The sequence below is a fragment of the Phaethon lepturus genome, unplaced genomic scaffold, assembly GCF_000687285.1.
Source record: "Phaethon lepturus isolate BGI_N335 unplaced genomic scaffold, ASM68728v1 scaffold48334, whole genome shotgun sequence".
In the NCBI taxonomy this organism is placed as follows: Eukaryota; Metazoa; Chordata; class Aves; order Phaethontiformes; family Phaethontidae; genus Phaethon; species Phaethon lepturus.
Window position 1 is genome coordinate 1881 of NW_010534936.1, and position 15858 is coordinate 17738.

The 15858-nt window shown below is 53.5% G+C and overlaps 1 protein-coding gene across 1 annotated transcript in view; it reads left to right on the forward strand.

Annotated features, from left to right (window-relative positions):
• Positions 1-1718: 1718 nt before the first annotated feature.
• PTPRF (protein tyrosine phosphatase, receptor type, F) overlaps positions 1719-15858 on the forward strand; it is a gene marked incomplete at its 5' end in the record, with an annotated part of 17884 nt that continues 3744 nt past the window's right edge. The window contains 6 exons of the mRNA XM_010285648.1: positions 1719-1842; positions 3819-3994; positions 9625-9744; positions 10858-11012; positions 12351-12636; positions 14560-14738. Of these exons, the coding sequence (XP_010283950.1) occupies positions 1719-1842; positions 3819-3994; positions 9625-9744; positions 10858-11012; positions 12351-12636; positions 14560-14738 (1040 nt within the window). The remainder of the gene's footprint in view (positions 1843-3818; positions 3995-9624; positions 9745-10857; positions 11013-12350; positions 12637-14559; positions 14739-15858) is intronic.

Below are 15858 nucleotides of genomic sequence, written 5' to 3' on the forward strand. Positions count from 1 at the left end.
AGCACCTCTGAGTGCTGCTGCTGCCTGCTTATTACGCTGATAATAGAAAATTACAGGTTTTCTGTAGGAAATGTCTATTTACATCCTACGTTTCTCAAACTACCTATTAGCATTGCTGTGATGTCACATCCTCCTGCGCGTTTTCGTCAGCACTGGCCCATCTGCCTGTGGGCAGCCTGCTGCTGTGGGGAGGGCTGGTGGCGTGGGCCACACATGGGGATGGGCATCTGCCGCCTGGCACAGCACTGACCCGTGCCCCACATGTGCCGCAAAGCCCTCGGGGCTGCTGCAGCGATGCAGGCAGCGCCTGTGCTCCATGCTCAAGCTGGGTACCTGCACCCACTGCCAGCTGCTTGGGTAGAACCTGCTCAACAGCGCAGGAGAGTAGGTGACAGCGATGGGTGTCACCATGCACACAGATGGTGGTTGGTGGGGCTGAGCAGAGGGACTGTGAGGGCTGTCCAGGTCAGCCCGGTCGGGGAGCTGTGCTTCCCAGCGCAGCCTTTTGCTCACAGCTGATCCAGAGCCGACAGACTCACAGGCGGTTTACTGCCTGAGAAACCTTCTGACATGGCTCTCTGCCAAGCGATGAACGTGGATGCCTGCAGAGAGAATAAGGTGCGGTGCTTCCCCTGGCCTGTTTGCTTGATATTTTTGCCTGTGGGCCAGCAAAGCTTTGGGGACCCTGAGCTGGAGCATGATTTTAAGAAGGCTTTGGCTGTGTTGGTAATTTCGGGGGGAGGGGGTTAATGGGTTGACTGATTTCTGCTGTAGCTGCCTGCCCCGGGCTTGCCCAGGGCTGCATGTGCAGAGCAAGTCCCTGCATGAGGCAGCTGTCTTGTCTGGGTGCCTCATGTATCTCTCAGACAAAGACACCATCCCATCTCAGAGGGGTGCTTTGGGGATGGTCTTTTTTCACCTTGTTTTGTGCATGGACGAAGACAGGAAGGGCTTTGAGAAGGGGCTGCCTGATCATGGAGGAGCCATGCACCAGGTGCACCAGCGCATGGCTCGTGGGAGAAGCGTTGGGTGTGCGAGGCCAGGATGCAGGTGGGATCGGGATGTGTGCTTTTCAGGCAGCTGCATAGTGTGCAGGCCTTTGGCCAAGATTTATAACCACATCTCTTCTCCAGGTTTATAGTTCTGTGTCACTCTATTAACTCAATCGAGAGATGTTTACGTTGCATAAGTAGCTGGAGCAGTGGATAGTAACCTATCAATTTTCATGACTGTTAACCTGGCAGAAGCTCATACACTGTCTTGCAGGACACTAATACCCAAAGCTCCTGAGGCACAAGACACCCAGGGCTTGCTATATTTCAGGAGACTGCAGTTCAACAGCTAATAAAACAGCTAGGTCAAGAACTGCGCAGTCAGGTCTCTGCGGAGTCCTGGCATACGACCAAATTTCTGCTGATGGGTAGCTCCAGAGGAAAAGATGAGCGCGCAGCGAGAGTGGAGGTGAAGGCTCATCTGCAGCAGGCTGACCTAGCGAGGGGCTGTTTTGGCCACAGGTCGTAGGAGGCAGGTCCCACAGGGGACTGGGTTTCAGTGTGGTTTGGCTTGACACTGCTGCTGAGGACACCCACAGAAGCGGCATCTGGCCTGGGGAGAAATGTTAGGGGAGATGCAGATTTTCTGACTGAAACGCACATGTGCTGCAACGCCCCGCCATGCTGGAACCACTCCTGACCCCCTCCTTCTCTTTCTTTCCACAGTCCATTGATCCGGGGCAGCAGTTCACCTGGGAGAACTCCAACCTGGAAGTGAATAAGCCAAAAAACCGCTATGCAAATGTGATCGCCTATGACCACTCACGTGTCATCCTGACCTCCATCGATGGTAAGAGTGACTCGGGAGTGGGCACCCCAGCAAGCAGCTGAACCTGGTTGTAGCAGGGGACCATCTTTTTTCCTGTTCTCAGTTGAGCAGGGGCAAACACAGAGAAACATATCCAGCATCAGCATGAGCAGATGTGTGCTCTGGCTGGCAAGAAGAGAGGAAAAGCTCTGCAAAGCTGCCCTGGCTTTCCCAGTGTCCTCAGAGCAGTGTGCCCCGTGTGGTTGCTTCTTGCTAGTGCTGGTGCCAGCAGAGGTGTCTGTTCCAGCAGCCTCCCTTCTCGCTACTGGCCCCGCTGTGTGACTTCAGCTGCCTTCCTCAGCACATGGTGGGAAAAGGCACTGTTAGCCCTACACCTTCTGCCCCAACACAACCGCAGGGCCGGTATCTTCCTCTGGGACTTGTTGGTTGGTGTTTGCTCCCAAGTGCCAAGAGCTGCACAGGATGAGGGGTGCCCCTTTCCCTGGGACATCAGGCTCCACATGTCCCTGTGCTCTGTAGGAGATGTATCAGGCCCTAGTGTTCATAGCACTGACCCCCGTGGCTCCAAGAACCAGCCCCACATCTGACATCTGGGCTAATATATGCTTTTAGTGCATGCTTTGCAGTCCCCTTGCACACAGAGGAACTGGAGCCCAGGTGCTGAAACCCAGGCTCACCCGTCCCCACTGTTGTATAAATCAGCACCCAGCTCTGCACACCAGAGCTGAGCCCACTTACAGGGGACGAGGAAGAGGCAGCTAATTCAATGCACCTCTGCTTGGGGAAGAGACTGGAGCCTGGCTTTGTGCATAGGTGTCCCTGTAGTCACTAGCTTCCTTTTTCTTGGGATAGAAGAGTCTTTTCTAATGCTAATGCCCCACTCATCCTCTGCGGGAGGAGGGGTGTCCAAACAGTCCCTCACAGCAAGGCCTGTCAAGCAGCAGTAGCTCTGTGAAGGCCTGGTATGCCTGATCATGGGCAAACCCTGTTAGACAGCTGTGGGGTGAGCACAGGGGGGATTCCCTGTTTTCCAGCCTGACTCAGTTGCTGTAAGTAGTGTCTGTGTCTTCCTGGGGACCATTCCCAAAGCGCCCTGCCAGGTCCCTGCCGCCCGTGCCAAGGGAGCCAGGCACTGCACTCCAGCTGCTGCTGCTCCCCCAGAGCCACCAGCACTTTGTTTCTGCTGGGACCTGTAGAAAATTACCCAGGACAAAAGGGTGAGGGGGGGACCCTCAGCTTTATTTTCTTCCCCTAATGAAATGCAGATGCACTTTTCTTGGGAGACAAGGAGACTCCTGCTGCTTTCCCACCCTGCAGCCTGGGCAGCCCATGCTGAGCGGGGTTTGGAAACACAGCCCCAGGCTTCTGCTTTGCCACATTTATTTTAGTAACTGTGTGTTTGCATTTTAAAGGCCTTTACAAGAAAGTTCCTTCCTTAAAGTGGTGGAGCCAGACTGGGAGCTGGAGCAGCCTCCGCCACCAGGCAAGGGTCTCACGCTGAGGAGGGTTTCAGTGGTGGTAGGAGGAAGGTCTCAGGCACCTCCGAGGTACTTGTCCCTGCAGGAGGGATGGGAGGACATCCCCGCCTGACATGACCTGCTAACAGAGACAAGCTAATGCAGCAGCCTCATTTTTAAAAGGTGCTGTAGGAACATAGCAAATAGCTGGTGAATTTAAGACAATTATTTCAATCAGTTGCTTGGGGACAAACAAGCTCCTTGATATTTCTGCCCGTGAATTTCCCTTTGTCTGCGGGTGGCAGCTGTCTCTCTGCTTTGGTGCTGACTGCTTGTTGCATTAACTTGGGGGTTGCAAGGGTTCTTCTTTGTTCAAGCATCATCCCTGTCCTTTGCAGGATCCCTGGGAGAGATTCTGGCATCACCCTGTAAAGGAGACTTGTCGAGAGCCTTGTGAACATGCCTGCAGGACCCAGCAGAGCGATAGGCACAGGGTCACGGGCTGCTGCTGGAGTAACGCTTCGTCCTCTTTCTCCACAGGGGTCCCAGGCAGTGATTACATCAATGCCAATTACATTGATGGGTATCGGAAGCAGAATGCCTACATCGCCACGCAGGGACCTCTGCCAGAAACCCTCAGCGACTTCTGGAGGATGGTGTGGGAACAGAGAACAGCAACTATAGTCATGATGACCAGGCTGGAGGAGAAGTCCAGGGTACAGTGTGTGTTTCTTCTCTGTTCTGGAGCTGGTGGTGGGTGCAGGAGAGAGGGATGGGAACACTTGGCAGCGTAAGTGCATCCAGGGAGAGGCAGGTCTGGTAGTGTGGCTCACTGCTGCAGGCACCCCAGCAACAAGTGCCTTGCAAGCATATCCCTGTGGGGCAAAAGGGTGGCAAAACCTCCTGTCATTGTGCTGCTCATTAACCCCTGTTTTGCCTGCGTGTCTGCGTGCACACCCATCCTTTCCCTGCCCGCATCACTTGCACCAAAGGGAGAAGGGAAAGCTCTGAAATGGGGAGTATCGACAGTCCCTGAAAGCCTGGGGACTGCATCCCAGAAGCTGAGAAGCTGCAATGGGTAGGTGGTATCGGCAGCATCCTGCAGCCTGACCGAGCCCTGGCACCTCTGGCAACGCAGGGGAATGGCTGACGGGGTCTCATTGCAATAACAAGACTAATTTGTGTCTTGTCCAATGACAACATGTATAAACGATTGGCTCATACTGCCAAGATTAGATATTCTGATGTAATAAATGCAAAGCTGCCTGCAAACCGTGGGGAAGGCACAAGGTGGAGAGGAAGGAGCAGGAGCTCTCTCTGCGGATGATGCCTGTGGTGTCTTGTGACGGAGGTTCTTACTCAGCCCCTGAAGCAGGAGTTCGTAAGCTGTGACCGAAGTGCCCATGCCCAGATGCACCCTTTGAGCAAAGCCTGCCTAAGCAGGAGACAGCTTCTGCCTCTCGTGATTCAGTTTGTTCCTAAAAGTAAAATTTTAGCAGTGAGCATTTGTACTTGCAGAATATTTTAGTGTTGCCATGCCAACAGCAGGAGAAGGGGCTGCGCACTCAAGCTGCGAAGCACTGGTTATTTTTAGCCCAATAAGCTCGTTCTTGAGAAGCAGAAACTGTCAGGTTTGGGTTTAGTTAAAACTTTTGCCCGCATGTTCTCCCCTTGTTTCAAAGCTTTAGCACTGAAATGCTCACAGGGGTGTCCTAGCCCACGCTGGCTAGGAGGAAGCAGCTGGAACAACCGATTGCTGTGGCAAAACAGATCTGCTTTTCCTGCATGTACAAAAATAGGTTTTGTTCATGGGCTTCCCCGGCTCTACAAATGCCCTACAGCCTGCAGGGAAAAATAGTGTTCCTCAGGGACCAGCTGCCTCTAGGGTTCCAACCCCAGCTTTGCACTGTGCTTCCCGCTGCGCAGCCCTGCCTGCTCTGTCTGACGGCCGCCATCACCCACCCCAGCCCAAACAGGGAGGTAAATTAACCTGACCCGTCCTGCAGCTCAGGGCTGGGCACATGGGCTGAGCAACATCCGAAGCTGCTGATAACTGCTCTTTGCACCTGGGAACTTTTTTGTGCCTTCACATTTCAGTGACGGAGCATATATTTGAAGTACAAGGAAAAGCCCTTTTAGGTTGCCAAGTAAATCCATGCCCAATGTCCTGACTCACTTAACTTCTGGGCTGCTTAGTTATGGGAAGGCACTCCAAGGTGTGTGTTTCTGAAAGATGAAAGGTTTCCTTTGACCCCACAGGCACTTGTCTTTGCCCAAGATGCCCGTGCTGCTGAGCCATGTGTTATCTCCCCCCAGCACGCTCCCTGTCATGTCATCCTGCAATTACCTCCTGCAGTATTGGTTTCTGTCCCAAACACAGTGCGTGTGGTCGGGCTTCTGGTGACGGCACGGGCACTGTGAATCCCTGTCATGGGGGCAGTGGAGAATCCTGGCCACTCACGAGTCCAACTAGCCCTGCACAGCAAGGGCTTCCCTCGATGTGTTTGCTGGACCGTGTAGGTGCCTCAGGGCACCCACTCATGGGTGGGCCCTGGTGGGGAGCTGGGATGTGGACTTGCAGGATATTATTTTCTCGGGTTTTTTTGCTGGCTTCTCCAGCATTTTCCAAGGCAGGATTGCTTTCAGCCACCTTCCTGCTCTGCTTTTCCTCACGCCCCTTTGGTGATGGCTAGAGTTCACTCAGGAGCCCACCTTTTTGGGACCAAGGAAGATTGCGGTCACTGCCCATTGCTCCCAGCTCTCAGCATGAGTCGCTGTTTTACAGTTCACTCCACTCTAGAGCCTCCAAACCTCATCTGATGCAATCCCTTGGGTCCCTGCAGCATTGCTGCCTGCTTTTGTTCACACTGCTGTGGGACAGCACTGCTCCAGGCAGCCACATGGTGTCACAGCGTTACCCACAGGTGACCTTGCTTGAAAGTCCCCATGCCCAGGGGCTTCAGCACAGGACTGTCTGTCCAGCTCCAGAGCCTGGGATGGGCAGCAAGGCCTCATGGTGAGATGGCTAACACAGAGCAGGCTCTGCCATCTTCCCAAGCAAGCTCCCCACGTCCCCCTCAGCAGTGCTGTGTGTAGATAAGCCGACCGGGACCAGCAGCAGCTTTGCAGCCCTGTAGGTGTGACACTGCTTTAAAGGGTTCCTGAGCTGCAGGGGGAAGAAAATCTTTAAAGAGCATCAGCTTTTATGGTCTGCAATTTCAGCTGGCTTGATGGTCCAAATCATCCTCCCTTTTTCATGTTTTCACAAAGCAAGAGGCACATAAAGGATAGAAATGGCTGGATTGTGCAATTTAGCTGCCTTCAAAGCTTTACAATCAGTTTCAGAATCATTTGGTGGCAGTTCAGAAACACACATTGTAGATTAGCTTTCCCGAAGCTGCGAGCGTGGCGTGTTCCAGCCGGGGTGTGTTGCACGAGAGCGGTATTAAAAGCAGAATTTCTCCTACCCTGGGCTATCCCCAAGAGACCAGCAGAGCAAGGTCTCCCAGAGCAGCGCCGTGGCTTGTTCCCAGCCTGGAGCACCAAGCAGCCATCCCTGGGGTGTGATCTCCCCTGGCACTTTGTGTGCCCAGGCAGGGGTGCAAAGAGGCTGGTGCCTGTGGAAAGGGGAGCCTGGCAGCTGCGTCCCGCTCCAGCACTCCGGCTGGCAGCAATGCCATCTGGAGCTTGCGAGCAGGGCTGGGAGCAGAGCACAGCTCTCGAGCTAAGGAGAGGTATCCGGCTGCTCTTGGGCACAAGGCATCAAAGGGGAGAGACAGGAACCACTCAGCAAAGCTGCAATAAATGGCTGTTCAGGACATTACTGTGCTCCTTAAGTTAATGAGAAGCAAGCACTGCCACAAGAAAACATCTCTTATCTGCTGTAGTGCCACAGTGCGTCGGCTTCAGCATAAAATTTACAGAGCTTGAAAATGGGGCATAAACATTATGGGCAAATTTGGCAGAAAATGTGACTGACTCTTATCTGGTCGTGAATAAATAATTTTCAATTACCAGCCCAGGCGCTGCTATTATCCCACACAGGGAACTCCTCTGAAGTTTGTTTTGCGCTCGAGCACACACAGCCCTGAGCGTGTGGGTGGCAGGAGGGGACCGCTCTCCCCGAGCTCAGGCAGGGGGACATGCTGTGCTGCTCCCTTGCAACGTCCTCTGCAAACCACACCAAGGGACACAGCAAGCAGCTGTTCCCAGCATTTGCAGGATGCCGTTCTGCCCTCCCCTCACCTCCTTTAGAGAGGGGTCACATCATGCCAGAGCCGGGCAAGGCAAACTGAGGTGGCTGGAGATGCAGCTGCCACCCGCTTGTGAGGATAGGATCAGTTTAGCTGTGAAGTAAGGTTTGTGGCCTCAGAGTTTTTCGCTCTGCAGCTAGGCACCATAAAATAACAGGCTGCTCTGTGCTAAGTGAGGAAGAGAAATCTTCTGAGACTCGTGCAGGGCCTGCCATGCTGGGAGCACAGATCCAAGGCAGCACAGCAGCCTGAACGGCAGGAGACCCTGGGCAGGAGGCAGCAGAGCAGCTCTGGGCAGGCAAGTGCTTGCAGTACCCCATGAGGCATCCTTGCCCCAGGCACTTCTGTCTTACTGGGTGCAGACCCCAAAAAAGCAGGGACAGATGCATCCCTCTGACCCCAGGTTGCCGCACTCCAGCAGCCAGAGTGCAGGATGAGGGCTCTTGGCTCTCACAAGCCCTACTCTGCTTTAAGTGCCTTCAATTAAAAGGCAGAACTTCATTGATTTCTAATTAAGCCTGTTGTTTCCCTTCCCACACATTCCCCTGTAAACACACTCGGTTAATAATTAAGTTTACTATTCCTTGACAAGCACAGATGATCTTCCATTCACTCCTCTCTCCTAGGGTGGGAAATCATTTTCAGTGCAGTGCACATGGGTGGGAATTAAGTCTTCCTCCTGTCATCCAAGCACCACAGCTCCATGGGGCAGGGGAGCCACGTGGCAGATGAAATAGGGATGCTCAGGGTGCCAGATTAAATAGGGAGCTTAGCGCTGGAGAGAGCAAAACCAGAGGAGTAGTTTGCAAACACTGGGCTGCGAAGAGGAGGAGGAGAAGGGCATCAGCAGGTGAGCAGGGAGGGATGAACAGGGAGATGAAGGGAGCAGAGGGATGGGGCCCTGGGGGTGTGTTAGGGCTCTCTGCCAAATGGGCTGCAGCAGGAGCCGTGACCAGTAGCTCAGAGTGCTCTGGCTGTGGAGTTGGGAGGGAGGAATAAAGGATGCTGCAGGGCAGGGGCCTTCTAGGGAGCAGCGGCGTTTTCATGATGGGACAGTGCTGCTTGCGGGAGGGGGCTGAAGGGGTGGATTGGCCAGTCTGTGTCTTCTCACAGAGGGAGAACAAGTTGTGTCTGTGTCTGAGCTGGCATCTGTGCCTTGCTGCAGAGCAGTTTTGGAAACAACAGGAAGATGTACATTTCCAGGGCTGCACCACCTGCCAGAAGGACAGGTTGGCATCTCTTGGGGATGCTCAATGCACTTGAACCTACAGCAATGCAGAAAGGGTGGCAGGGTCAGCCCCCTGGACGGGCTGGAGGCCTGGTGTTGGCTGTGTCCCCTCTTTCACCAAGGTGGTTTGCTGCCTTGGGGCCACCCTGGCCCAGGCACCCTGGGGAATATGGATGTTATGGGGAAAGGTAGTGCTTGTTGGTGTATTGTTGTGTACTGTGCTGGACTCAGAGCTGCGTCCTGTCTCAGCTTAGTGCTGTGGGTCGAGGACTTTGGGCCGGGATAGCAGGGAGCTGGTGGGGATACAGGCTGCATCTCCTTCACCTTGGCTGCCCTTCAAGCAGAGCCTTCCCCAGGGAAACCACTGCTTCCCCTGCCCTGCTTCACCAGCTCTCCTCCCACCACCCTGCAGCAGCCAAACTTGTCTCCATCCAGGCAGAGCTCAGGCAGAGGGATGCTGCAAGCACAGCCCCGAAGACCCCCATCTTCCCAAACAGGAGGTACAGAAGAAAAATTACACCAGGCACAAATCACTGCTAGCAATTGCTGCACACTGTCGTCATACCTGGTGCTGCTCTTGCTGCTGTATCTGGTGGCCTGGCCCCCTTTGCCGCTTCACACCAGTGGCTCCAGAAAAAAAAAAAAATCGCTCTTTGAATATGAATCTTGTGGAAAGGAGGCCAGGGTGTGCTGCCTTTCTGCTGGGGACTGGGACACTCTGAGGGAAGGAAATCTGGGTGTTTGGGGGGCCCCTGCACAGTGACTCTTTTCTGTCTTTAGCCTTTAAAGGGCAAAGCCCTGTTCCTCACTCCAAATGCCCCAACCAGCAGCCAAACACTGACCCTTTCTCCTCTACTCTCCACAGGTAAAGTGTGACCAGTACTGGCCGAGCCGGGGTACAGAAACCTATGGGATGATCCAGGTGACCCTGCTGGACACAGTCGAGCTGGCGACGTACACCGTCCGCACCTTTGCACTGTACAAGGTATGGCGCTGGCTGGGCTGTTCCTGCTCCAGGTAACGCCGAGCTGCTCCCCAATGCTGCAGGGTGTTGGGTGGCCCACAGGCAGAGGCCATTGGCTGTGCCTGGCTTGGCCAAGCATGTGGCTAGTGCACACATGGGCCATTTTTCACAGCTGGGCTGCAGTTGGAGTCCAGCTGCAGGTTGTGTATCTGGCTACCACTGGATGTTGGCCAGGACACCTCATGCTCTCCTGTATGATTCAGACCCTGTGATGGGCCCCAGAGCGGGGGCCATGCTTGCCTCTGGCGAGTATACGTGGAACAGCTGTCCTCCCATTAGAGGGACAACATGGGAAGCAGTGAATCTTTAGGACTCCTGTCATTAATAATGCAAATGGAGGGGCCATGCTGACGTGTACGCAAGCCCTTCTCTCCTGCCTGCCGCATACCTCATTAGTGTTTGGAAATCCCTGGGGGCAGTGCTAGCAGCAGTGTGTCACGGCAATGTAAACAGGCTTGCAGCGGGCTGCCTCTGTGTGTGACTGAGCCTGGGCCACACTGGCAGAGAGCACAGCAGTGTGCCACAGGGACGCACTCACGCCCCAGGAAGGCATCTCGCCCCCAGCAGTCACCCAGCCAGTCCTACTGCGTCGCTGCATACATCACTGGGCCAAGTCAAGACAGGAGGAGGGCAGTCTCTGCAGACACAGCTCATCAGCCGTCCCAGAGGGACCCATGATGCAGAGGAGCAGGGAGGGAACTGTCTGCTGTGGCCCTTCCATGCCCGGTGTCTGGTTTTGCCCTGAATATGCAGTGAGGACGCGGGTAGTGACCCCTTGCTGTGCAGGAAGGAGTCTTTCACCTTCCCTTCAATGTGCTCCACTCCTGTGGAACTGCTCTGCTCTCTGTATCGGCTGGCTTTCCGCAGAGCATCTATGTGTACAGAAGCCTTGCAAGCATCCCACATTTTGCCTCCAAATTTTCAGTGGCAAAAGCCCAATACATGCACGATCACACACAGCATTACATGCCAGTTGCCACCCAGCCAGCTGGGTACCATGTTACCCCATCAGTGGGTTCCCATCCTAGGATGGGACTGTTCTCATACCAAAAAACTCCACTTTGTCTTCAACAGAATGGCTCCAGCGAGAAGCGAGAGCTGCGGCAGTTCCAGTTCATGGCGTGGCCCGATCACGGGGTGCCAGAATACCCCACCCCAATCCTAGCTTTCCTGCGGCGGGTCAAGGCCTGTAACCCACCGGATGCTGGGCCCATGGTTGTCCATTGCAGGTAGGACTGTGTGTTTGCGAAGCTGCACCTGAGCGCGTGCCTTCTGGCTGCAGGAGCTTTAACCTGTCCAGCCTCCTGTTCCTGCGGGGAAGGTTTCACGGTAGCGTAACCTGCACTGCATGCGTGGGCTGGGAACAGGACAGCAACCCGCCACTGTAATGCAGTGGTGACATTTGTATTGCTACTGCTCTGCCAGATTAAATGGCACTGCTGTATGGAGAGCCTCAGAAAACACTTTTTCTTGCAAAACTGCAAGTACCATTTAAAAATGAAGTGATATGTGCCCAGCATATATCATGATATCATATATCATCGAAGGTGGTACCTTTCAGAGGCACATCGTTGACAGACACACATGCCGTGACCTCTACAAACATTCATACATAGTATTTACAGTGGAACTCTTCTGCAGGGTAGAAAGGCAGCTCTTTTAGCAAAATATTAGTCTACTAAGGCTCAGCATCTTATCCAGGCAAGATTTATCTATATCGGCCGAGTGGGGGCTATTACTGAACAAACCACTCCATCATTGCTGTTCCAGCATACGCCTTACCAGCAGTGTTTAATGCTCTTCTTTCATGCTCCATCTCAGATGGGAGTGGGGTATAATTAACACACAAACAAGCTGTATTAAAGCCCTGTTAAGGATCTGACTTGTACCATAAATGAGGAAATGTCTAGCTCCCTGTCTCTGCCTGTGTTTACATGTCACGACAGCATGTCTGTTGTTTTCAGGGTGCTCTCAGGGTGAGTAGTTTGGGAATTGCCACTGCCCTTCTAGAAGATGAGGAGAGGCATCCGGTGCTTGAGCCAAGGGCTCAGCATAGACATGTGTGACCTCACCTTTCTGCTTTCCCCTCTCAGGCTGTCTGTCCTCGTTTTATACATTAGGAAACAGTGACCCAGGTTAGGGGACAAGCACGCTTGAAATTACGGGCTTCACCAGTGCCAGCGCCCAGCCTGGACTTCAGGTCTTCTGACTTGATGCACACATACGCTGTCACTCTCCTGCCCGCTAAACACATTTCTCCTTCCCTTGTGGAGGTGCCGCCAGCCACTGCAGGGACCAACAAAGTGACACCGTGTCCTTTCTGCTCCATCAGTGAAAGGTGGACAAGCAGAAGGGCTGAGTAGCCTCCCACATTTTCCAGTGGGTCTCTCCCTCGCTCCTCCTGTCACCTCTTGTTTGGGGCTCAACTCGTTAGCCCTCAGTGTGGGGAGCAGCCTTGACTCCCTTTTGTGCACTCTAGGTCTGGGTGCTCTCTTAAGCAACAGCAGACCTTGCATGGCATCTGTAGGACTCGGTGTCATCTCGGGCCATGTGCTTTGTTCCTACAGTGCCGGCGTGGGCCGAACTGGTTGCTTCATTGTCATTGATGCCATGCTGGAGCGGATGAAGCATGAGAAGACTGTGGACATCTATGGCCACGTGACGTGCATGCGCTCTCAGCGCAACTACATGGTGCAGACAGAGGATCAGTACATCTTCATCCACGAGGCCTTGCTGGAGGCAGCCACGTGTGGCAATACCGAGGTGCCTGCACGCAACCTGTTTGCTCACATCCAGAAGCTGACCCAGGTGCCACCAGGCGAGAGCGTTACTGCAATGGAGCTGGAATTCAAGGTTGGTGGCAGAGCCTCAGCACCCCCCTTCCTCGGCACCCTGTCTCTGCCCACACAGCCCCACCGAGCCACTCGTCAGGGGTTGGGAGAGGAGAGCCATGGATGATTACAGACAATTATTCTTTTGTGTGTTTCTAAACCAGGTAGACAGTGATTTAAAATGCATTTGAATTGTAAAGCTTGTGTCGGCCATGGTCCCCCCTGGATTGGCAGCTTCTGGGGAGGATATAAAAGGCAGATGGATGCGCAGTTCTCAGCAGCACATTCTGCTCTAGGTTCACTGTGCGGCGGGAGCTGCATCTGAAATCAGATGCAGATTGTGTTAGCGATAATTGATGTTACTGTGAACAACTTGTCTGGAAATGGCTCCAATTTAAATATGTGAGATTTTTATAGTCTCGTTTCTTCAATGCTGAGCTCTGTTATCTTTTAACCACCTCGACACCAAGCCTCAGTGCCTAGAATTGGTGAAGGCAGTGTTTTAAGGTACACACTGTTTTTAAGGAGCCAAACCCACATTTTGCTATCTGTATCTGTGAATGACAACCGCAGATATTTATTATAGCCTTGGAGATGGAAGTGAGCTCTGGTAAGCGCCCATATTCTCAGATGAGGTGCATTAGTCCAGTGAACTCATGCAGAGGAATATAGCTCATGCAGGGAGGCAGCAGACCATGCAGGCTGTGAAATAACTGCAGCAACACAGCTTCACCCTGGGGATTCCCTCCAAGTGACAAAGGAGCAGGAGAGGCAAAATATTGACTTACTGCATAAACTGGGAATAGCTGAGTAGCTTGGTCATGTGGTTACCAGAGCTGCTGGAGTCCTGGGCTTGGGACAGTAGAACATACTGCATTAGTATCTCATGGTGACACCTGCCCTGAGAAAACCCTCAAGAGAGCCACACAATTAGGCTCAACTCTAGCAATTCTGTTGTAAGAAAGACAAAACTTTGCTGCTTTTCCAAGGGTCTCTTTAGAACAGTAATAAAACGTGCCCTTCTCTGTGCCCTGGCAGTGTCCACTGCTTGAGAAACCCTGGGGAGCAAGATATGGAAGGTCCTCACATGGCTACATCACTCCCCAGAGAGCATCCCTGTCCTTCTGCAGGGAGCCTCTGCCAAGGACCAGCTGCCACACAGAGAGAGAAGGGTGCCTCTGGAGATGCTGTAGAGAGTCTTTTGGGAAAGGAAAAAAAAAAAAAAAAAGAAAGAAAGAAAAAGGAAAAAAAAAGAAAGAGGGATTTCTGCTTGAATGTGTCTGCCAGCAGATCTAACACATTTGCCATGACTCCAGTTTACAGGGCTCAAAGAGAACCATAAAATGTCTCACAGTAACCCAGTCTTCTTTACCTAAAACTGTCACAATTCTCACATTTTTCTTGGATTCTCCTGGTGTAAGAAGTAAATAACAAGACACTGTAGGAAGATGGAAAGTTCTCCTTCCCTGACACCACCAGGCGTGTGTCCCTGGTTCAGCAAGATACAAAGCTTCATGTCCTGGCCCTTTGTGGGTCAAGGAGCTGCTGTGGTTCTTCACTCCACTATGTGTGGCTTTGGGGCTGTGCCAGCGGGTCAGTGCAGGTGGTTCCCCTGCTGTCACCTACAGCCATGCACCAAAAACCAGCACCGAGACCATGGTGTGCCTCAGTGTGTAATGCCATGGCAGAGGGGCCAACGCGGTACTGAAACCCAGACCGATTACTGTGAAATAGAGCAGCCAGGTGCAGCCTCCTCATAACGCGGTGGCAGAGCCTTTCGTCTGGTCCGGAAAGACCAGGTCCCCAGCGCCTGTCCCTCAGTCAGAGAAGGGAGCGTGGCTGCATGCCTGGAGGGACTCCTGCCTGCCCCACTGCCAGGGTTCTGATTTTGCCCCCCGACTGCTGCATCCCCCGCAGGAATCTGACATGTGTCCTCCTCTTTCAGCTGCTGGCCAACTCTAAAGCACATACCTCACGTTTCATCAGTGCCAACCTCCCATGCAACAAATTCAAGAACCGCCTCGTGAACATCATGCCATACGAGCTGACGAGAGTCTGTCTGCAGCCCATACGGGGTGTCGAGGGCTCCGATTACATCAATGCCAGCTTCATAGATGGGTACAGGTAAGGGCCATCTTAGGTGCCTGGGCCAGCCTCTCCTGCCTGCTTGGGAACCTGGGCAGAGCTGCCTTCGCCTCTTTCCCAAGGACTGGTCCCTGGGTGCCTAGAGGTGGGCTGGGGATCACTTTGTTGCATTTTATCTATTTCCATCTTCTCAGACGCTCCAGTGCGTATCGTTACAGTATGTGAAGACTGCTAGTGAGTGAGCACTGCCAGTCTGGCTTGTGTTGCTGTAGACAGATACCCACATGGCGGGGGTGGGAGTCTCTGCTGGTCCTGTGGAAGCTTTTAGGATCTTGTGGTAGGCATCCCTTGGCATGTGTTTTACATCTGCAGCATCTAATGCAACTGTGCCCCCCCCCACTAGCTGTAGCAACCAGAGGTAGAAGTGTGCTTGCACTGCGTGGTTGATCCAGGAAACAGCGCAAGGCTCTTTGTCCCATGTCTTGATTTTGAGCCTGTGTATCCTCAGGCAGGGCTGGTGCTGGACACTGGGGAGCCCGTCACTGGGTTCTGCTCCTCAGGAAACCTTTTAGAAAGCACAAATTAAGATCTAGTGGGGCAATAATACGTATGGTTTCTGTATCTAACTGCTGGCATAGCATTCTCAGATGCTAAGTGCCAAGAGAGGAGAATGCAGGGAATCGGCCCAGTGGCCACATCTTCCTAGCCAATGCCTGGACAATAATCCAGGCCAAATCCCAGCAATGCATATACAAGGCTCATTCCTGTCAGCTCTCTGTGCACCATCGCAGTAGGGTCACCCAGTGCGGCTGTGGGGGATACAAGAATGGATGTGGCACAGTCCCCCTCCAGCCTGGCTCTGCCCAAACACTTCTTATGGGCTGGTGACCTCCCAGGAGCAACGGGCACTCAGCTGAGCCCAGGAAGAGTTCCCAGGGGGAAGTGCTACATGGAGGCAAGAGTGGGCAGAGAGCAGAAGGGGAGTAACCCTGAGAGCATCCCAACACAGCAAAACCACAGCGAGGAGGCTCCCTCAGGGTGGGACAGAGAAATGGGGAAGGATGAAGGGGCTGGAGAATAGCTGTCACAGAGCAGCCTCCTCTGTGGCTCCGAGCCGTCCAGCACCGCCCGGTTAAGGTGGCTGCCCTCCCTCACGCCC